Here is a 23,623-nt window from a genome sequence, read left to right as displayed (position 1 = left end):
ACACAAGAACTTTTAAATCTTTTATACTCTTATTGTAATAACTAGGGACTTAAAGTAAATACATTGAAAACGAAAATTATGGTTTTTCGTAAAAGAGGGGGATTACTAGCTACCGAACGTTGGACCTATAATGGCCAAGTAATCGAAGTAGTTAATGATTTTAATTATCTTGGTACTATTCTTAATTATACTGGAAAGTTTGTTTTAAATCAAGAACATTTAATTGGTAAAGCGTTAAAGGCAATGAATGTACTTTTGTGTAAATGTAAGGAATTTGATCTTAGTCCTAAAACTTTATGCCAGTTATTCGATGCTTTTGTGTTATCTATATTGAACTATTCATGTGAAATCTGGGGTAACTCTAAATCTAAAGAAAATTGAAAGAATACATTTAAAGTTCTGTAAAAAGTTATTAAAAGTTAGGCCAAATACATGTAATGCTAGTGTCTATGGTGAACTTGGGCGATATCCTTTATATGTTCATAGGTATGTAAGAATAATTAAGTACTGGTTGAAAATTATTGATACTGAGAACATAATATTAAAAACAGTGTATAATCAAGCATTGGAAGATAGTATTAATGGCTGTACAAATTGGGTTTCAGCTGTTAGAAAACTTTTAAATGACTATGGATTCTCATATATATTTGATCGTCCTGAAGGTATAAATAAGCTTTTGTTTTTGAACGAATTTAAATGTCGCGTTATTGACACTGTTAAACAAGAATGGTATGCTAATATTGAAAACAGTTCTGTATTATATATGTATAAAAACGTTAAAAATAGTTTTGAATATGAGGGGTATTTGGATATACTGCCAAGATGCTTTAGATTTTATTTTTGTAGACTAAGGATGAGTGGTCTTCCACTCAGAATACAGACTGGCAGATATAGTAGAAATCGAATTCCTCGTCAGGAAAGATATTGTTTATGTTGCAACAATTTAGACATTGAAGACGAATACCATTTTGTTTGTGTATGTAAATGTTACGCTAATATTAGAAAGAAATATTTAAAAGTAGAATATTGTAGACGTTCATCGGTGTATAAGTTCATACAGCTCCTTAATTCAAATAACAAAACCGAACTTATTCAATTATCTAGATATGTAAAAGAAGCTCTAACCATCAGAAATGCAATTCTAACTGTCGAACGTTGATATCTTATGTTCATTCTCCACATATTTTCTACTGTATATATAATTATATTCAAGGATAAAATACTAAATATAAATGATCCATTATGCCATGTTAATTGTCACGTTGATATTATATATGTATAGAATATGTATTATAGATGATGTACTATGTACAAGTCTTAATAAACTATCTGTTCTGTTCTGTTCTGTTCTGTGTCAGTGTATGTTTCTGTGCATCAAAATCCTTGATTAACCAATAAAGCTCTTAAACAAAGTATTGTATCTGCTATGAATGTAGTAAGGCTCTCATGTATGCCGCTGTCATTCAAGGAACTCAAAGGAACTTTAACCTTTGGCTGTTTTAAACAGTTTGCGTGTTAATTTGATTTTGACACATCTCTTTGTTGATATTATTTTGATGCACTGACACAAAGATGAACCGTATAATATTTTTTTTCGTAAAGAATATAGGTCTAACGTTATAGTAATATATGACATTTTGACGAAGTACATGTGAAAAAAAAACAGGTCATGCATATAAATGCGCATAGTATATATAGACTGCAATTTAACTCGTCATAAATTATGCTTGCAAATTTTTTAATTTTGCTAATATTCTCTTATCTGATGTTTGGAAAATGTTTCATTTCCTTTAGATAATCCATATTATCTCACTCACTGCCTTTTTTCTGGTCTTCTTTAGTTGTGTCTTTCTTCAGAAAAACGTTCCAATTTTTTGTTCCTGTTTAACCCATGATTTGATCTTCCAAGATAATATTTATATACCTGATTCCTCTCGTCCTCAGATAACCTTGTCTTGTGCGCAGTGTATGATATCAAATGTTGTACAAAGTAATGTCATGCTTTAACCAATTCATCTCATAGGTACAAACAGCCGGTGTAGTATGCGTCTTGGTTGGAGAGGTTTCACGTTTTATCATTCCTTGTCTCACGCATGTCTCCTAAGGCATTCATGTTACATCGGTTGTTTGCGAATGCATTTATTCAATTACTTTTAGATATGAAGGGTGAATTTCTTACTGACAAAGAATCTTTGGCCCCTGGATCTCATACAGCCGTAACAGAAACCGTGCGAACTACAGATAGAATTAGATCAGTATTCCCAGAGACCTGGATGTGGTTTAATCATTCCATTGGGTAATCTGTGCAATTTGCATTAATAAACTCCTGTGCTACATGCTACAAATGCTCAATGCTAGAAAATATAGTCAAGCGTTTTCGTTTATGTAGTAACGTTTGAGCAGTATTGTAATATAAGACTAAATAAATGATAATTTCACCATGTACTACATGTACTACATGAATAGCACATTAAGCCCATAACTCCTCGGGTATAGTGGTTTAAGTTAATTGAGTACTAAATCTCTGTTTAATTAACTAAAATTGCGTAGTGGCTAGAAATCTGGCAGTCTGTCTACGGGAGTTCATACTCTATAGCAGTTAAATTGTTATTCTTTTTGTAGCTGGTTGTTATTCTTTTTGTAGATAATTTTGTTTTCAATATAGAAGCAGTGAGAATTGTTAAGATCTGCGTACTGTCAAAGATTTCGGTAGGAAATACCACGAAACCACTAACTGTCGGGCACTAGACTTAAGCAATTGTAAATATAGCACGGTTAACCTCGTCGCATGCACAGACATCTATTTCTGAATTAATCCTTGTCAATTTCGGGCTGTAAAAAACGAAACAGAAACGATTAACGATTATATGGAAAGTAATCAATACTTCGTAAACCCAAACACACAAGTTACTTTACCGAAATATCGGAACTACTGCTAGCGGTTGCCTGTTATTGTTTACATCCGAGAATTTTTTGATGTATGGGAAAACCAACGAAAATAACAACACACTTTCAATTTCACGTTCTAAAAATCCATGAAAAATAAGGGTATAATGCTATTTGCATAATCTGAAATCGTAACAAAAAATATATAAATGCTTGCAACTGAAATCGTAAATATACTAAATAATATATATAAATGCTTGCAATTCCACGGAATGTAACTTTAAATCGTTGGTGAAAAATCCAGTTTCACTTAAGGTGTTTATCTTTCAGACAATATAGTACTATGCTTTCATCATTCCTGACCATTTTGGTATATAAATCATTCTGTGAGCGTTATATTTTGATATATGTATTTTGTATTTTTGTCTTGTATTATGGGAGGTCTGAATTGGTGACCTAAAGTATTTTATCATGCATTCTTTCATTCTTTCAATTATCTTCTTTTCTCTAGGACCAGTACTTGCCAGTTATTCGAACTAAATAAGCCACAGCATTCGCTGAATTTGCATTTGTAGTGGTTGAGTCTTGTTTTCTACGGTGAGCGAAGACAATTAAATGAATTTTGTTACGGATGCGTATTTGGTAGATCTACATTAGTCTTGCTCATAGTTAGTGAAGTTTATTGTTATTCTGTTTCCGGGTCCCATGCAGTACAGTGGAAACCATTATATTGGCATTAGCCTATTGCTCTAGGGTGTTGGGCCCAGTTTAAGACAAAATATGTCTCCTGTATCTAATTCATACATACCCCTGAGCTGGATTTAATTTCTATAGCTAAAAAAAAAATAAAATGTATACCTTCTTCTATGTCTTCTGTCCATGGATGTCAGTGGCAAATAAATTGTGTGGGGAAAACATGTCATTAAATTTTGTGACACTTTGATATGGTTAAAAGATATTTTGTAAGGTAAGATATCTTCTTGTAAACGATAGGATAACACGTCCTGAATCAAGACATTTTATTGCCTTCAGGTCTGTGATTCGTCGGCATTTTAAACGAATATCAGGAAAGGGAGTAGAAGGACATGTTACCAGCTATCATCTATTTTTTATCTTTTAGATGGTGTATATACAAAGTTTAAGAAGGCGCAATTCAATTTTATCATTACAGTTCCATATCTGTCAGGAGGTGGAGGTGGAGGTTTCCTACTGGCTTCTCTTGGTGGTAACCCTCTCGCCGGAGGGGGAATGCCCGTTCCAGCACCTTCTATGATAAATTCGGCCAGTGGGCCACAGAAAATGTCGGATAAAATTAGAAGCGTTTTTCCAGAAACATGGCTATGGAGTAACTCGTCTGTTGGGTAGGCAGACAAATTTTCAGAAGAGATGTTTCCTTTTCTAAGGGGTGAATTATTCCCCGGAAAAGTCAACGCGTTGGTGTGTGACGACTGAGAAACCCCACTCTATCTGATCTGATGAGCCACTCTAAGTGGTTATATTCTAATGAAATTGTACCAATGTTTAAAGGGTCTGTTATAGTTAGACTAATATTCAAATTCCTGAATATCAATATCCTTTCCTAAAGTTTACCTGGTGTAGACACAATATTGAACTGTGTTTACTTTCCATTCGTTCGTTTGGACACTTATGGGACTATTTTCACTATCCTCTGCTACCGTTTCCATCTTAAGCAAATTGCCTTCTCATCCGGGTGCTTCTTTACGTTGCTTGCTAGACGCTTATTTTCTAGAAGTGTTGTAATATACCTGCTTTATCTGTTTACGTGTCTGTGTCTTGAAACCCGAGCTGTAAATCACAACTTGTATGAACGAATCTGATGTTTATGAAAATTTCGAATTAACCCTTAGTATGCTGGACATGATTGATTCTGCCTTTGCGACGACCAGTGTAGATCATGATCAGACCGTGCACGGATCTGCACATCCGTGCAGTCTGATCATGATCTGTGCTGTTCGCCATTTAGTTAGAATCATTTTGTTTTGCACCCCTTTTAACAGTTAATGGTACTGTCCAAATTGAAAGACGGACAGGTTCATTATAGAAATTTAGCTGGGTAAGGGTTAAGCACTAACACAGTGTTTCATTCAGTTCCATGACCGACTTTGCTTCTTAAAATTCGGTCATGCAGTCTGAAAAAGAAAGCTTCGGTTTTCAAAGATTTATAAACATTATGTTTATGATTTCTCCTTCTTGTATTTGTCTTCTTCTGCTGCTGTCAGTAAACTTGGAAAAAGGCCTGTAATCATGAAAGCTAGTCTTCAAAATAAATAGTAATTTAGAGCTAGTGTATTTCACTTACATCAGTTCCTGGCTTAATAATTATTTTTATTTTGAATTAAGCATTTTGTCTCATAATTCTTTCACATATATTTACTGTTTTTGATAACTATTTATTACAACGTGGATTAATTTTTGTAAGTATTGGACACGCATAAAATTGAGGATATTTTCAATAAATTTAGAAATTAAATAAAAGATAAAGAAACTTTTTAAATTGAGAAATTCAAACGTGCTTTATATGCGTCATTTCATTATTAATTTAATATTATTGTTTATTTTAGTATGATTGGTTATATTTTCAGAGCTGATGGTACAACAACAGTTAGTACTACCGTTCCGGACACGATTACGTCATGGATCGCCAGCGCTTTTGCTGTAAACTCTGTGTCTGGTTTGGGCGTAGCATCTTCCACTGCAAAGGTTAGTTAGCTCTTTGTCCGGTCTTAGCCTTTTAGTGCAAAGGTTAGTAAGCTCTGTGTCAGGTCTGGGTGGGGCATTTTCTACAGAAAAGGGTCAGGTCTGGGTGGAGCACTTTCTACAGCAAAGTTTAGTTAGCTCTTAGTCAGGTCTAGATGTGGCATCTTCTACGGCAAATGTTAGTGAGCTCTGTGTCAGGTCTGGATGTAGCATCCTCTACTGTCTATATCAGGTCAAGGCATTTCATCTTCTACTGCAAGGGTTATTTAGCTCTTTGTACAGCAGTTAGTTAACTCTGTGTCCAGTCTGGTGTAGCAGTTTCTACTGCAAAGGTTAGTTAACTCTGTTCAGTCTGGGTGTAGCATTTCTACGCAAAGGTTAATTAACTCTGTGTCTGGTCTGTGTAGCAGTTTCTACGCAAAGGTAGTTAACTCTGTGTCCAGTCTGGTGTAGCAGTTTCTACTGCAAAGGTTAGTTAGCTCTGTATCAGTCTGGTGTAGTTTCTACTGCAAAAGTTAGTTAACTCTGTGTCCAGTCTGGTGTAGCAGTTTCTACTGCAAAGGTTAATTAACTCTGTGTCCAGTCTGGGTGTAGCAGTTTCTACTGCAAAGGTTAATTAACTCTGTGTCCAGTCTGGTGTAGCAGTTTCTACTGCAAAGGTTAGTTAGCTCTGTATCCAGTCTGGTGTAGCAGTTTCTACTGCAAAGGTTAGTTAGCTCTGTGTCAGGTCTGGGTGTAGCAGTTTCTACTGCAAAGGTTAATTAACTCTGTGTCAGGTCGGTGTAGCAGCTTCTTGCAAGGTTGTAGTCTTTTCAGTTGTGTGCATTCTACTGCAAAGGTTAATTAACTCTGTGTCAGGTCTGGTGTAGCAGTTTCTACTGCAAAGGTTAATTAACTCTGTGTCCAGTCTGGTGTAGCAGTTTCTACTGCAAAGGTTAATTAACTCTGTGTCAAGTCTGGGTGTAGCAGTTTCTACTGCAAAGGTTAATTAACTCTGTGTCCAGTCTGGTGTAGCAGTTTCTACTGCAAAGGTTAGTTAGCTCTGTGTCAGGTCTGGGTGTAGCAGTTTCTACTGCAAAGGTTAATTAACTCTGTGTCAGGTCTGGGTGTAGCAGTTTCTACTGCAAAGGTGAGTTAACTCTGTATCCAGTCTGGTGTAGCAGTTTCTACTGCAAAGGTTAGTTAACTCTGTGTCAGGTCTGGTTGTAGCAGTTTCTACTGCAAAGGTGAGTTAACTCTGTGTCCAGTCTGGTGTAGCAGTTTCTACTGCAAAGGTTAATTAACTCTGTGTCAGGTCTGGGTGTAGCAGTTTCTACTGCAAAGGTGAGTTAACTCTGTGTCCAGTCTGGTGTAGCAGTTTCTACTGCAAAGGTTAATTAACTCTGTGTCAGGTCTGGGTGTAGCAGTTTCTACTGCAAAGGTGAGTTAACTCTGTGTCTGTGTATAGGGCGGCTTGACACATAAAGTATGTGCTCTTCACCACTGTACCTATGAGTCGTGCAACATCAAGTTGTAAAAATGAAATGAATGAACTGGCACGCAGAAAAGTGCCATTCAAATATTCCACATGACATTGCAAACACAACCAGCCGTGTCCAACTGTATAAAAACAGTTGTTAATTTCGAAGACACGCTCAACACATCCGACATGCACACAGTAGCGATGAACTCCCGGAACAATATAAATAAATTCCCTTGCAAGAATAATGGTTAATTAACTCTGTGTCTGGTCTGGATTTAGCATGTTCTACAGCAAAGGTTAGTTAACTCTGTGTCAGGTCTAGGTGTAGCAGCGTCTGCTACAAATGTTAGTTAGCTCTGTGTCCGGTCTGGATGAAGCATCGTCTGCTGCAAAGGTTAGTTAGCTCTGTGCCCGGTCTGGGTGTAGCATCGTCTGCTGCCAATGTTAGTTAGCTCTGTGTCAGTTCTGGGTGTAGCATCGTCTGCTGCAAAGATTAGTTAGCTCTGTGTCAGGTCTGAGTGCAGCATCGTCTGCTGCAAAGGTTAGTTAGCTCTTTGTCAGTTCTGGGTGTAGCATCGTCTACTGCTAAGGTTAGTTAGCGCTGTGTCAGGTCTGGGTGTAGCATCGCTGCTGCAAAAGTTAGTTAGCTCTGTGTCAGTTCTGGGTGTAGCATCGTCTGCTGCAATGGTTAGTTAGCTCTGTGTCAGGTATGGGTGTAGCATCGTCTGCTGCAAAGGTTAGTTTGCTCTTTGTCAGTTCTGGGTGTAGCATCGCTGCTGCAAAAGTTAGTTAGCTCTGTGTCAGTTCTGGGTGTAGCATCGTCTGCTGCAAAGGTTAGTTTGCTCTGTGTCAGTTCTGGGTGTAGCATCGTCTGCTGCAAAAGTTAGTTAACTCTGTGTCAGGTATGGGTGTAGCATCGTCTGCTGCAATGGTTAGTAAACTCTGTGTCAGTTCTGGGTGTAGCATCGTCTGCTGCAATGGTTAGTTAGCTCTGTGTCAGTTCTGGGTGTAGCATCGTCTGCTGCAATGGTTAGTAAACTCTGTGTCAGTTCTGGGTGTAGCATCGTCTGCTGCAAAGCTAAGTTACATCGTCTGCTGCAATGGTTAGTTAGCTCTGTGTCAGTTCTGGGTGTAGCATCGTCTGCTGCAAAGCTAAGTTATAATTCGTAATATGTACATCAACCATATTAGACTGATATATTGAGCGTAAGTCACACCCACTCTCGGATACGCTTCCTGAGAAATATCGGTATTGGTGCCATATAAGAAAATAGTTGTTCTGCGAAAACAGGATTTTTTTCAAAACTGCCAACATGGGACTATTGATTTCAAATAGCGATAATTATGATATTCTTATTTGATTGGTCCAAAAAGTAAAGTTGTTATTTGGTAAACAGCTTTCCGAAAAGTAACTGCTTTGTAGAATATGTTCTTAAAATGATACTCTGGAGTCTGTATTACATTTAAAACATAATTCTACCGTTTTATCTCCTTTGAATCTTTAACCAGAAAATGTCAACATTTTATTCAAACCATAATAACATTTTATGTGGGACATGTGCAGTTCAAAAACTTCTAACATTGTACGTTACACAGATGCTTAATCCTTTCCAGACAATTTAGTACGCTAGTAGTGTTTTATTTATAATATATACATGTACATATTCTTGTGTGATATAGTTCAAGACTAATGATAAAGACAGTCTAGTTATTGAGACAAGTACCATCAATTCGTCTTCATCATTTATCATTTATCTATTACAGATAGCTGTTGTCCTCGCAAATTTTATCTTTTAATCTTTTGTTCTATTATTTTTCATGATTCATTGTTTTCAGATTGAAGCTTTTAAGCCGTTTTTCGTGAGTTTGAACTTGCCATATTCAGTGGTGAGAGGAGAGCAGCTCGCTTTACAGGCAAACGTGTTCAACTACATGTCCCAAGATCTTGATGTAAGTCATGTTGACTCAGAACAATGGCAAATGTTTTCAGTTATGATACATTACGTTAAGCAATATTGACAGACAATACATTTCCAGCGAAAAGCCTGCACTTCTTGAACTTGGCTTTTTTTCTAATATAATTCTATTTAAACTGCTGTGGTCACATCTTGCTAATTGACCACATCTATATTAAGACGTTCCTTTGATCGTTTAGTTAGAAATATGTACATATTCTTCTTTCCACTTATTCAGCCGTTTATGACCATTGTGCACATCAGCGTGTACATAGACCGTACCAAGTGGTATGAAGAAAATTGCAGCAATTTAATGAATCAAAACCCTTACTCTAAGTACGTTACCCATTCTTCAAATGCTCTAATAAATTACAAAATACCATTTTCCGCTTACGCAAAAAAGCCTGTTGGTCGCTGCAAAACAATCGATATAAATATCAGGCAATAATGAATTTTTGCTAATTTTCACCAAGAGATTGACTCTTGTTAAACATGTATTTTCACAGGTTATTGTGACGCTGGAGCAGTCTAATGACTTTAAAAATGTCATCGTCGATACCTCTGGAACAGTACAGTATGCTTCGCAACAACAACAAGAAACAGTTCATGTAAGCATGTAACTTATATTAATGCTTTTTTTTGCTCGATTCCAATGATAAGCTTACAAACAGTACTTTTTTCATATCCGAATGTGTTTTCGTTACTCCAGTTTGGACTGGACCCAGTACCGCCGGATTGAGCGGCCGACACATTTAAAATTAGAAACTCGCTCCCTTTATAAATGTAAACCTATCTAATTTGGCGGCCATCTTGGACGCCATCTTGAATATCGGTAATCTACCACAGAAATTGCAACTGCATCAAGTAGTTCTATAATCTACAGTTCCTTACGAACATTTTGATATATAAAAACCTTTGTTTACAGATGTAGACCGGTTACCTCCTTAAGGAGGCATTATATTGCCTACCATTTGCACTACTATTAAGCATTTATCTGCTTGACTTTCTGTTCAAGGATTAAAGTGTTTAATTAAATGGACTGCTAAACAGCTGGTTCCGTTACGTTTTCTTGCACCTTTATTTATTATGAAGTAAATCATTCCGTAAAAGTGGTGATGTATAGATAACGCTTGCTATGGTTACATGGACATGTAGCATTATAATTGATGCAAAGTGTCACATTCATCTGTATTAAACAATTGGTTGCTTTATAGCATGTCAAGAAGACAATATCAATTATTTGCATTAAAAAGAGATACAAAACAAGTCATATGTAATAAATGTATGTTTGTCCTATAGGTTGCAGCGGGAGCAGCAAAGAGCGTATTTTTCCCTATAGTTCCTGCAGCTCTCGGTAAGATACCTCTCACAGTGAAGGCCCAGTCCGTTCTTGCTGCTGATGGTGTACGCAGACAATTGTTGGTTGAGGTAAACAATTAACTTTACATGATAACAAACAAGAAAACTTTCAAAATAAATGCTGATCTATAGTTAGATACGTTAACAGTTTTGTGATTAAACACATTATATTTTAGTACAGTTATTTGAAATACTCTCTATCGTTTAAAAGATTTCCCTTTTGTAGTAAACGCCGCTTTTGTATATTGTATTTTCAAAAGGTGTAGTATGTAAATGTTTTCCTGAATTAAAGCCTGAGGGCGTGGCCAAGGAATACAGCAACCCAATATTGATAGACCTGAAGAACGCAACTTCATTCAGTACAGATGTCGCACTGTCTCTCCCAGCTGGTGTCGTTGCCGGATCACAGAGGGTTGTAGTCTCAGCTATTGGTGAGTTTTATCATATTGTGCGCTGAATGAAAAGAAGTTATAATATAGTAACAAGTTACATTATTGTCATATAATGGGCTGCTTGCTGCGATTCTAGTAAATATACAAAATGTGTGTGTACAGTGAACTACTTTTACCCGTGATTTATTTACCATTCTTACTAGAACCGCCAGATTGTGTGCTTCTTACATTCAGGTTATTGCAGTTTACAGTGAAGTATAAACAACATGTTTATCTGCATAACATGTTTATCTATATGTTGTCTGAAACTTTAATAGCATTGCGACCGTAAATTTAAAAATATAAAATGTTTGTAATTGTTTTGAATGTATAATGTGTTAGTTATTTTTCAAAAATAATTAGGAAAAGGTTCAGTTCAGTTCACAAAATGTGTCACGAAAAAATACAAGACAAATGTTGATATATTAATAATGCAAACAGGTGACTTGATGGGACCAACTGTAAACAATCTCGACAAATTACTGCGCATGCCCACCGGGTGTGGCGAGCAGACAATGCTTGGATTTGCTCCAGATGTTTTCGTGACTAATTATCTGACAGCAACAAGTCAGCTCACTGGTGATATTGAGGAGAAGGCAATCAATTTCTTAGAGAAAGGTACTTTTGTTTCTGCTATGTATTACATAGCCTTTTAAGTCTTTGATATGATATGTGACAAGCGCGGCTTTTTTTAACAATTTGAACATTATAAAATTACACAGAAAGTGCGAAAATAAAGATTTCTTTTTAATACTGATAATGGAATGAATTACGCAGTGGTCGACATATAAATTACATCTTGAAAATAATTCTAATTAATCTGTTTTCCTTTCTCTAGGATATCAGAGAGAGCTCACGTTCCAGCATAAAGATGGCTCATTCAGCGCCTTTGGTGACAGAGACAAGTCCGGAAGCATGTGGTTTGTAATTCTTATTTAATATGTCTGTACATCATGTCTTTAAGTGTATGAGACTACTTTATTATGTGTTTATTTTTTTTGTGAATTATTGAAATATTGGTGTAAATATATTTGACAATTTCATTTGGTAAAAAAATTCAAATAGAAAATCTATATAAAAATTTGGTCAAAACCAAAACCATGAAATTTGTTTGCTTCACAATTACTATTATAATGTTATCCATCTTTCGCATGTGAACACCACATATTACATTTTCACTCGTGACTACGCCGCTCACGGAACTACTGCACCTGTGTTCACTTCGTAAGGTATGTTTTGATCTTGCACGGAACCAAAAAAAAAATTCTCTATAGAATATGGAAAACTGATGACGTTAAAGTTTATATTTCAAACTGTGAAAGGTAACTTGTCATCAAATCGGGGCTTCTTTCTTTATTTTGTATGTTTAACATAGTAACTAACGGGTTCCCATTTGTTACAAATAGGCTGTCGGCATTCGTAACAAAGTCATTCCACCAGGCAAAGAAGCAAATTTTTATTGACGATGAAACAATTAAACGGGCTCTAGACTGGATGATAAGCAGACAAAATTCTGATGGTTCATTCCCGGAACCAGGACGTGTTATCCACAAAGACATGCAGGTAAAATAAACAATCAGCCCCTTTCAGGGTGTTAAATAACTTTTGAGTAATGGTTTTCTGCAACTAGCATTTATAAAACGATATTTGTTGTTTAGAACTTAAAATTGTGGTGTAATAAGGTCACGGAGCTCGTGTCTCATAATCGCATGCAAGGCAATGAGTAATCGTTTTACTTCAGTGGTTGTATATGTGAAAAATCTGTATAATTTAACAATTCAGCAATTCACTACATTAATTTATTTTCCATTTTCTGTCTTTAGGGAGGTTCTGCATCAGGGCTGGGACTCACAGCTTTTGTTCTGATTTCACTGCTGGAGAATAACGATCTAGGAGGTGTAAGTACTCCTCGCAGAAGTATTCAGTCATTTTCTTGATTAGACCTATATACTTGTAAAGTTAAATATGTTAGATTTCATTTTGCCTGATAACCATCATAATTAAGTATTTTACTGACGGATGATTAAATGCTTTTTATGAAACAAGCAGTTGCTTAAAATTGTGTAAATGGTCACATTTAATGCAGGTCTTAAATCATATTTTTTCTTTTTTCCCTATAGAGTATTCAGCAGAGAATCAACAAAGCCGTTACTATGGCAACAGGTTACGTTGAGTCCCAGTTGTCCACTACATCAGATGACTACGCTTTGGCTATCAGCAGCTACGCTCTCCGCCTTGCTAAAAGCTCCCATGCCGATGCCGCCTACACCAAACTCAACAACGATGCCATTGTAAAAGGTAGTATTGTCCCTTTCAAAAACATGAGAGAATTTGATTATCTGCAAATTGTTGAATATTGAACTGTAGCTATCGTCTCAAAGTTGGATCAATATAATTCAGCTCGTTTTACAGCCATGTGAATTTTATTTCCTTAAACAATTTTAGTGATCATAAGTGCATATTGTATATTTCATGTTTGCTATGCTCATTCCATTTCAATGACTTTTTTTATACATTTAATGTAAATATTAAACAAAATGTATATGTGAATAATATACAATACCATTGATTCAAGCAAACTTGAGGTTAATAGTTTTAGAAGGTCAGTAGCATAATATTTAAAAGCTGGAAACAGAAGTCTGTAAACATCGTATTATAAGAAAAGACGTCTGGTACTAGAAAAAAACGATATAAAAGACGTCTAGTACTAGAAATGAGTGTTGTAAAAGACGTCTGGTACTCGGAATGAGTGTTGTAAAAGACATCTGGTATTCGAAATGAGTGTTGTAAAAGACGTCTGGTACTAGGAATTAGTGTTATTAAAGATGTTTTGTACTATGAATGATTGTTGTAAAAGACGTCTGGTACTCGGAATGAGTGTTGTAAAAGACGTCTGGTACTCGGAATGAGTGTTGTAAAAGACGTCTGGTACCCGGAATTAGTGTTATTAAAGATGTTTTGTACTATGAATGATTGTTGTAAAAAACGTCTGGTACTCGGAATGAGTGTTGTAAAAGACGCCTGGTACTCGGAATGAGTGTTGTAAAAGACGTCTGGTACTCGGAATTAGTGTTGTTAAAGATGTTTTGTACTATGAATGATTGTTGTAAAAGACGTCCTGTACTCGGAATGAGTGTTGTAAAAGACTTTTGGCACATTTTCATTTTGTTATTTTTGCATCTTAAAACACGTTATTTTCAGGTGGAATGCGCCACTGGCACAAGGCCCAGACAAGTACTTCCAGTCATCACTACTGGAGACCATCTCATTCTCAAGCTAATCCTATTGACATTGAAATGACGTCATATGCATTGCTCGTGCAGGCGGCAAAACAAGACTTCGCTAATGGTATCCCTATTATGAAGTGGATAACCTCACAGAGAAACTCTAATGGTGGATTTGCCTCGACACAGGTTTGGATACACTCATTTCTCATTTTTGAATTTCTTTTTAAACCTAATGTCTATAATATATAAAATGACAGTTAAAGTCGTACATTGTCTTCACAAACTTTTTATCTAAAACACAATTTTTAACAAAATGAAATGATTCTTTAATGTAAATCGTACTAGTCTAATAGCTCATCTATATTAAGGAGTTATTGCATTTAATCACTGCTATTGTATTTGTTCGTTGTAATTATGGCATTTGTTCGTTGTATGACACTGTTATTGTATTTGTTCGTTGTATGAAACTGTTATTGTATTTGTACGTTGTATGACACTGTAATTGTATTTGTTCGTTGCATGACACTGTTATTGTATTTGTTCGTTGTAGGACACTGTTCTTGTATTTGAATGTTGAAAGACACTGTTATTGTAGCTATTTGATCGTTGTAGGACACTGTTATTGGACTACAAGCGCTATCAGAGTTTGCAGGCATGTCGTATTCTGACAGTTTTGATATTCAAGCCACAATCACAGCTGGAACATTTACTCATAAATTCTCCATCAACAAACAGAACGCCCTACTTCTTCAGACAGTTGTAGTAAGTTAGATAAATATAGTACTACAAAAAGTAGAAAGGGGGCAAATTTCACAACATCTATATATATAGTTTATGATTTAAATAATTAATTGTACAACAAATCAAGTATTTTGACATATATAATAATAAATTACTTTCAAATGATTCGAAAGTTAAGGCCATGCCCTAAGTATGTTTTAAAAATGGTAATTGTTTTATAGGATTAAAGTATGAGTACTGTCACTATTCATAATTTTAGAGTTACCAAGAACGTTTGTATACCGTCTATTTAAAAGTATACTACTTTGACAATATGAAATTTACTGCATATACAAAATGCAGTTTATGTAAACGTAAAATTAACGAGTTTTTGTTTATTAACAATGCTATGCAGCATCAAGCTTAAGAAGTACACACCTAATACACGTATAGATAACCACAATTAAAATGACTACCACCTTTTAAAAGATGGAAGACATGTAATTATGAACATAGCTCTACATATGCAAATTATTTGTATATTAGTAAAGATAAATATATTTAATTGTAATGTTTAAATTTGAAGTGTGTCTCTGAAGGTAAAATATTTTAGTGGAATACTGGCACTGCATAGCTTTAATGTATATTTTCAGCTTCCATCCATTCCTAGTCAGGTGTCCGTTACTGCAACTGGACACGGCATGGCACTTGTTGATGTAAGTCAAATATATAAAAACATTCAATAAAATATGGTTTTGTTTTATCGTTATTACTTCAATGATAAAACCATTTAAATGCAAAATGTATGCTGTGAAAACCAGGTATACCTGAAAAAAGTACAGGTTTTGGTAACCAGAGGCCTCGAGCTTAAGTCTGAATACATTTTTTTTTTCGTTTAGACGGTATTCACAGTGACTTGGCACTATGCAATGCGTAACTCCAAGCAAATTTTGTTCGAACCAATAATATGACAACACCCTTATGAAGCCGAGAAACTTTGCTGAAAGCTTTTCAAACATTTGTTGAAAAAGCGTATTCTGTCAACATTGTAAAAATACCTTGTTTAAGTGTGACTATGCAGATCGTGCTAAATGGAATTTTATAACTTTGTGCCGTCATTTTAAAAAAAAAAGTGTTGCAGTACACATTACTGACACAGAGAGACAAGTGCTCTTCTCTATATTGAGAAGAACGAACGCAAAAGCATGTGTTTTAAATGCAGAGGGTGATAACATATTTTGTAGTTCTAGAATGTGTGCCTTTTCTCTTACAGATCAACCTGTCATTCCACGTAGAACAGGAGATTGAAGAAAAATCATTCGATATCACTGTAACCATGGTACAGGAAACTATTGACTTCCTCTCAATCAAGACATGTGCAGCGTATGTATCAGACACCTTTTTGCTTAATTTGAGGAAATCCAAAAATACTGATTATTATAGGAAATGTTGATTAACTCATAGTTCAACACTATGTAGTGAAATTTACGATACAGCTTGTGAACTGAACAGTATTTTTGAAAATAATAATATTCTTAATCATGTATCATATAAGTTCTAGTGTATGTCAAACCACACAACAATAACATGAAACGTATCTTTTTTAAGTTGGTTGAAGACAGGAGCGAGCGGTATGACGGTACAAGAATTCGGCATACCGTCTGGGTTTGAGGCGGATCTTGAGAGTATCGCTGGTATTGCAGAGATTAAGAAGGTCGAGACTGAAGACAGAAAAGTTATCCTATACTTCGACGAGGTTTGTCATCAACTCACAATTCATATCTTAGTCAATCTGCTATAGTAATATAAGTTTACGAAACTATATGTCAATTTTGTATTAGAACATACAAGTATCAAGCACAGATTATACATACTGATCTATGTCATACTATTAGTGTAATACTTAGATGCACACGTATTTATGTACATACGGTATCAAGTGCTACGCATACGGTATCTAGTGATACATACGTATCTAGTGATGCACAGTATCTAGGTACACCGTATCTAGTGCTGCAACTACTATGACAGCGGTATCTAGTGATGCATACGGTATCTAGTGATGGTATCTAGTGATGCATACGGTATCTAGTGCTGCATACGGTATCTAGTGATGCCTACGGTATCTAGTGCTACATACGGTATCTAGTGATGCATACGGTATCTAGTGCTACATACGGTATCTAGTGATGCCTACGGTATCTAGTGATGCATACGGTATCTAGTGCTGCATACGGTATCTAGTGATGCAGACGGTATCTAGTGATGCAGACGGTATCTAGTGCTGCATACGGTATCTAGTGATGGTATCTAGTGATGCATACGGTATCTAGTGCTGCATACGGTATCTAGTGATGCCTACGGTATCTAGTGATGCCTACGGTATCTAGTGCTACATACGGTATCTAGTGATGCATACGGTATCTAGTGCTGCATACGGTATCTAGTGATGCATACGGTATCTAGTGCTGCATACGGTATCTAGTGATGCCTACGGTATCTAGTGATGCCTACGGTATCTAGTGCTACATACGGTATCTAGTGATGCATACGGTATCTAGTGCTACATACGGTATCTAGTGATGCATACGGTATCTAGTGCTACATACGGTATCTAGTGATGCCTACGGTATCTAGTGATGCCTACGGTATCTAGTTATGCCTACGGTATCTAGTGATGCATACGGTATCTAGTGATGCCTACGGTATCTAGTGCTACATACGGTATCTAGTGATGCATACGGTATCTAGTGATGCATACGGTATCTAGCGCTGCATACGGTATCTAGTGATGTATACGGTATCTAGTGATGCATACGTATCTAGTGATGCATACGGTATCTAGTGATGCATACGGTATCTAGGCTGCATACGGTATCTAGTGATGGTACGGTATTTAGTATGCAATACGTATCTAGTAGCTGACATACGGTATCTAGTGATGCATACGGTATCTAGTGTTACATACGGTATCTAGTGATGCTACTGTATTTTAGTGTACATACGGTATCTAGAGCTACATACGGTATCTAGTGATGCCTACGGTATCTAGTGATGCCTACGGTATCTAGTGATGCATACGGTATCTAGTGATGCCTACGGTATCTAGTGCTACATACGGTATCTAGTGATGCATACGGTATCTAGTGATGCATACGGTATCTAGTGATGCATACGGTATCTAGTGCTACATACGGTATCTAGTGATGCCTACGGTATCTAGTGATGCCTACGGTATCTAGTGATGCATACGGTATCTAGTGATGCCTACGGTATCTAGTGCTACATACGGTATCTAGTGATGCATACGGTATCTAGTGATGCATACGGTATCTAGTGCTGCATACGGTATCTAGTGATGTATACGGTATCTAGTAATGCATACAGTATCTAGTGCTGCATACGGTATCTAGTGATGCATACGGTATCTAGTGCTACATACGGTATCTAGTGATGCGCACTGTATTTAGTGCTACATACGGTATCTAGAGCTACATACGGTATCTAGTGATGCATACGGTATCTAGTGCTACATACGGTATCTAGTGATGCATACGGTATCTAGTGATGCATACGGTATCTTGTGATGCATACGGTATCTAGTAATGTATACGGTATCTAGAGCTACATACGGTATCAAGTGATGCATACGGTATCTAGTGATGCATACGGTATCTAGTGATGCATACGGTATCTAGTGCTGCATACGGTATCTAGTGCTGCATACGGTATCTAGTGCTACATATGGTATCTAGTGATGCACACTGTATTTAGTGCTACATACGGTATCTAGTGCTACATACGGTGTTTATGAGGTAATATTTGTGAACTAACTGAATTCTGCTGAAGTTATAAAGTGACCAAAGAAGTTTTATTCTTGTAATGCACACATGAATTGAAATTTTATTTGTCATTTTATAATGTTTTAATTGTTCTTTCAGATTACAACAAAGCCAGTCTGTCTTACTATGGATGTGATCCGAACTGGTATGGTAGCAAAATCCCAACCAGCGACGGTCAGAGTGTATGACTATTACCAGCCAAGTAAGGAAATAGCAACCTTCTGAGTTCCTACATTGGTCTTGTTATTTGTGATATAAAGTACAGCTCAATTCTTTAATTTTTATATCGAATTTCAGCAGTTTGAAATTCCTTTGACATAGTTTATTGAGTAAAAGAGTATTTTAAGAGATAAAAAAATTCTTAAACGGAATCATCTTAAAATGTCTTTCCGTTGAATTAACTAACTAACTAACTAACTAAATCGTTTTATAAAATTGAGATTAATGATGTACTTTACATTTTACATTACTCAAATCAAATATTGTAGGCAACCAAGTGACTGCATTCTATCAATCTCACGTGCTTAAGAACGCAGATATCTGTGACGTATGCAAAGATTGCGGATGCAAGGTAAGTCAACGACTGAGTCTGTAAGAAATCAAAGCTTGTGTTTTTGTGTGTAAAACACGTTGCTCTACCTTAATTCGTACGCTCATTCCATTCAGTCTATTCATGACAGGGACGATGTAAGCATAGACTTATTTCTTCCAACGATACTTACAAGGTATATTTCTATTGCATTGAATTCTTTTTGTTGGGTTTAACATCGCACCCACACGATAATAGGTCATATGGCGACTTTCAAACTTTTTGTGCTGGGGGAAGAAAGGTACTGTCCCTGGCATTATTCAGACACGAGCACCTGGGTAGAATCGCCGACCTTCCGTAAGCAATCTGCTCGAAATAACTCTGCACATCAAACGAGGTTTTGAACCCACTGCATTAGGAGCAAGTGTTTCGAAGACAGCGACCTTAACCACTCGGGCACCGAGGCTCCTGAACTAAGTTCTATTTCTTATATGACAAGTCATCCATTTCTTTGATTATACACGCAAACGATGATGTACAACTATTGTATACATGTATAATCTACATTTTACCATTTTGAAGCGTGTGGTATATAACCGATTAAGCTGAAAAACATTCAGCTGTATATTACTCATTTCTTAGTTAAAGTTCGTTTATTTCCTATTACTAAGTCAGTTCAAAAACGGAGTCATTTTCGACAATAATTAATGTAGCGGAATTTTCAGAAATGTTTAAACTTTTGGCAGGGAAATACTACACGCTATACATGTATTTTGAGATTGGCTGATGGAATTTTAGTAAATGAAGAACAAAACGTGAAAGACACCAGAGTACAGTGTATTTCTTAATTGTTCATTTTGAATATTGATTGATTTGTGGTCATGCTATTGGTATTTGATCAAATTTTATTATTTTGTTTTCAGAGTGCCAGAAGGTAGTTGTACAGTTGAAAACACACAAAATTACCTTTATGCATCAGTAAAGTGCTTTTACAGAGACAGAATTCATACTTCTTGTTTTGAAAGTGACTCATTTCATATTTGTGTGTCAACAAACACTGTTATCACCGAATGATACTTGGCTTTGTTCTTTCCTTACGCCTACATGTAAAAAGACATTTAGATTTTTTTACAAGTTCAATGATAATTGGTGCTTTTGCTTTCTATATGACTAAAAACAATTGAATTATTTACTAGATTAATGGGGTTTGGTGTTTTGTGCTTTCTTTATTTCAGTTATTTACTAGTTCAATGATACTTAGCGTTTGTGCTTTCTTTTACAGAATTTCCTTTATGTAATTTCTTTGCATTATTCCATTTTTGTGTTTATACTTCACAAATAAAATTGCTCTGTTTTTGAGTTGTGTGATGTTTTGTTAGATAAAGGTGTACTTGTTATGTATTATACTATAGATTTTGCTAAATGCTTGACGTTACACAATGATGTTTGTCAAATGCTTAATTTCAAATTTTGACTTTCGAGTGGTAATTGTCAAATTGTTTATTGTGAAACAGTCAATACCAATTACGTATTGTTAATTGCTAGTTCAAAAAAAGAGCTGAATATATCAGTGGATGAATGCATCATTTAAACAATCATTGACTTTCGTTACAAAGCTTTGTCTCTTTAAAAAAAACCATTTTTTCTAATCATTTTAGAGCAAACAGTTTATGTCCCATGTTTCACGAAAAAAAAACAAAAAAAAAAAAAAAACGTCATTGCTTCAAATCAGATTAGTGATACATTATATGTTTTCATATAGTTAAATATTTCATTTAAGAGGCACAGTTCATAAACCAATAAAGACAAAAATGACGATTAGCATTTATATTTTAACGATATGTAATAGCTATTGATATTTCGCATTTGGGATTTAGCATTTAGTATTTGGCATTTAGCATTAAGTACCTGGCAATTAGCATTAAATATTTGTTGCATATATGCGTATCTAATTAGTACCAAGCATGTATGGACTTGAACAAAGGTCAAAACGTAATGTAACAGAGTGTCTGCATTTATTTAAAATTACCCTATCTTGCGTTCATGTATGGCCTACACTATCTCTAGATTTCCCAGAACCAGCGAAGATATACCTAAAATTCTACATGTAGTATGGGTATTTGTCCTGCTCGAATGGGACTCGAACCAAGTCAAAAACTTTCCAGATATGGTCAAAATAGTAGAATATTCAAGCGTCAACATTACCTGGTAACCTATTATGTGATACCATCACCTCTAAACCTACACCTGACCCTATCTTCACAAAACGTTTTCGGTCTCAGATGAGTTTTAGATTGAGATTTTTATAGCAAATTTTACGAGAACTTCGAAATTAAATTCCATTTGAGACTGACCATTAACACTAAATAGTCGCAAGAAAAAAGTTATTATACTTAAATTTTATTTCAACCATGCAATTTAGATACAAATGACAATTAACTTTTATTTTCAAACTCTACCGAGACTGAAAATGTTTTCCGGACATGAGACTAGGCGCCTGGTCTAACGCTCAAACGGTAGCCAAGACCTATTAGACCTTGAGCTGACAATTGACCCTGCTCCCCCCCCCAGGGGGAATTTTCAACACTATGATTTTCTTAAACCTTATGGTAGTTGGCATTCACAGACAAAAGTTTGCAAGTTTCCGTTGGGGCTTTAACGAGTTACGGAGATTTAAAATACGTTACCATGCAAATTTTCATTTAATTCACCATTTATGCTAATTTAATATTATAAACATGCCTGTTGTACAATTAATCGTAATAAACAAGACGCTTAGATATGTTTATGTATTTAAAATAGAAATTATCATAAGTTCATATCATTTTAGGTGCATAGATGTTATGTATTATCCGTAACTTACGTTACTTCTTTTGAAATTACTAGAACCTAGAAATATATCAACAATGATGATTTTTTAAGTTGTAAAATACTGATAATGGCCAATACACAGTTCAGTAATTAAATTTATATATAATAATAAAACTGTCCCTAGAGTTAACTTATTCATTATGTCACATATGATACGTTACCTTTCCGAAATATGTGTGAAAGAAAAAATATTTAAAATTTTGGTATTACCTATATGGTCAGGATTTAAAACAAAAAATATACATTGGACTATAAATAAACATCACCAGACATGAACAACATTATCAAATAAATGTATATAGATTTTATAATTCATTAGAAATATTATTGAAATGTATATTAAGAATATATAGCTCTTTGAATGTACCAGTATGACTGCATATCATAATTATCATTAGTATAATTAAATAACATAGACTCCGCAATACGAAGCAATATTAGTCCTAACGTATGACCTCTGACGACTAAGTGTGACATTGAGTTTGAAGTGAAAAATGGTATTCACTATACACTCTTATTAGGTGTGGAAAAGGTTTCTAACGCTAAAAGGCAGATGGCCTTAGATTTCGGTTGTTGATGATTAATACAACTGCATTCAATAGAGTTTGGTCTAGAGGAGATACTCCTCGTAAACGATTGATCCTCCTAGCCATGTGATGTCGATCCTCTTCGCTGATTTGCTGTTTCTCCTGTGACCTCTGACAGTGACCTTGGTTACCATTAACAGCATTCTCACTACACTCCCCCAGCCCTGTTCTATAAAGTGGGTCATAAGGGCTTGGGAGGCCACAAATGGATTCCTTGCAGAATCAGACATAACAGGGATACCCTGCAGGATAATTAACATGGAGGTTTTGCCAATAACAATCATACATCTAATGCGAAGCAGACCACAAGTACTTCCTTCTTAAAACAGACGAGATTCCCCAATCGATGGTTAATTACTATACTGAAGCAGTTATTCCACACATATCGTATAATAACAAAACTTAAGGTCATGGGATACCCTGACCCAAGTTCATAAACTTCCGGGATGCCTGGAAAAAATACCAAATTATCAAGGCCCTGGGATACCCAGAGCAAGGACCATAATACTGACACTAATGTATGCCAGGTGATACACATACTGCATTAGTTCATAAACTCTTGGGTTGCACAGAGAAATGTACCAAATTATTACCGTGCTGGAATACCCATACTAATGTGTACTATGGGATACTCATTCTGACCTATATTTCTAAAACACAGTCAAGATACCTAGCAAAACATACAAATCTGAGAAACTTGGGTTTTCTTGAAAGTTTGGCAGATGGATGGACATAGCTTCTGCATCTTTCACAAGGATAAACCTGGGATACCCAGGAAGCTGGGAAGACTTCAAACAGATGGACACAGTTTCTGTGTCTATTGCTGTACTGGGCTTTGCCTCTGCTGACACATATCTAAACGAGGGTCTCAAGTAAATGATCCATGACCCAAAGTCCCTTTCCTAGGCCTCCAGCCCAAGAATCTCTATTGCTTAAACCAGACAGGTCCCTCAAAAGGTCCCGAAATACCAATAAATACCATCTGGAAGGGACTCGTGTTTCAACCCAAGTACAAAGGATGTTGTGGTTAAATAAA

At 35.8% G+C, this 23,623-nt stretch overlaps 1 protein-coding gene across 9 annotated transcripts in view; it reads left to right on the top strand.

Annotated features, from left to right (window-relative positions):
- The window catches only part of LOC123556722 (CD109 antigen-like), a 49,796-nt gene extending 29,308 nt beyond the window's left edge, over positions 1-20,488 (top strand). For 7 of the 9 annotated variants that reach the window (XM_053543035.1, XM_045347651.2, XM_053543039.1 and 4 more), the window contains 18 exons: positions 5,490-5,607; positions 8,903-9,016; positions 9,528-9,629; positions 10,321-10,449; positions 10,673-10,811; positions 11,253-11,429; positions 11,650-11,731; positions 12,218-12,374; positions 12,635-12,709; positions 12,932-13,109; positions 14,013-14,224; positions 14,651-14,800; positions 15,412-15,474; positions 16,032-16,141; positions 16,367-16,514; positions 18,700-18,802; positions 19,089-19,171; positions 20,053-20,488. In XM_053543035.1, coding sequence (XP_053399010.1) covers positions 5,490-5,607; positions 8,903-9,016; positions 9,528-9,629; positions 10,321-10,449; positions 10,673-10,811; positions 11,253-11,429; positions 11,650-11,731; positions 12,218-12,374; positions 12,635-12,709; positions 12,932-13,109; positions 14,013-14,224; positions 14,651-14,800; positions 15,412-15,474; positions 16,032-16,141; positions 16,367-16,514; positions 18,700-18,802; positions 19,089-19,171; positions 20,053-20,067 — 2,155 coding nt within the window. In that variant the 3' untranslated portion in view covers positions 20,068-20,488. Of the gene's footprint in view, positions 1-2,157; positions 2,297-4,057; positions 4,248-5,489; positions 5,608-8,902; positions 9,017-9,527; positions 9,630-10,320; positions 10,450-10,672; positions 10,812-11,252; positions 11,430-11,649; positions 11,732-12,217; positions 12,375-12,634; positions 12,710-12,931; positions 13,110-14,012; positions 14,225-14,650; positions 14,801-15,411; positions 15,475-16,031; positions 16,142-16,366; positions 16,515-18,699; positions 18,803-19,088; positions 19,172-20,052 lie in introns of all 9 variants that reach the window. The other 2 variants (XM_053543033.1, XM_053543040.1) reach the window with 2 other exon arrangements.
- Positions 20,489-23,623: the final 3,135 nt, after the last annotated feature.

This window comes from Mercenaria mercenaria, chromosome 5 (assembly GCF_021730395.1).
Source record: "Mercenaria mercenaria strain notata chromosome 5, MADL_Memer_1, whole genome shotgun sequence".
Lineage (NCBI taxonomy): Eukaryota > Metazoa > Mollusca > Bivalvia > Venerida > Veneridae > Mercenaria > Mercenaria mercenaria.
This window is presented reverse-complemented; position numbering and strand designations above follow the sequence as displayed.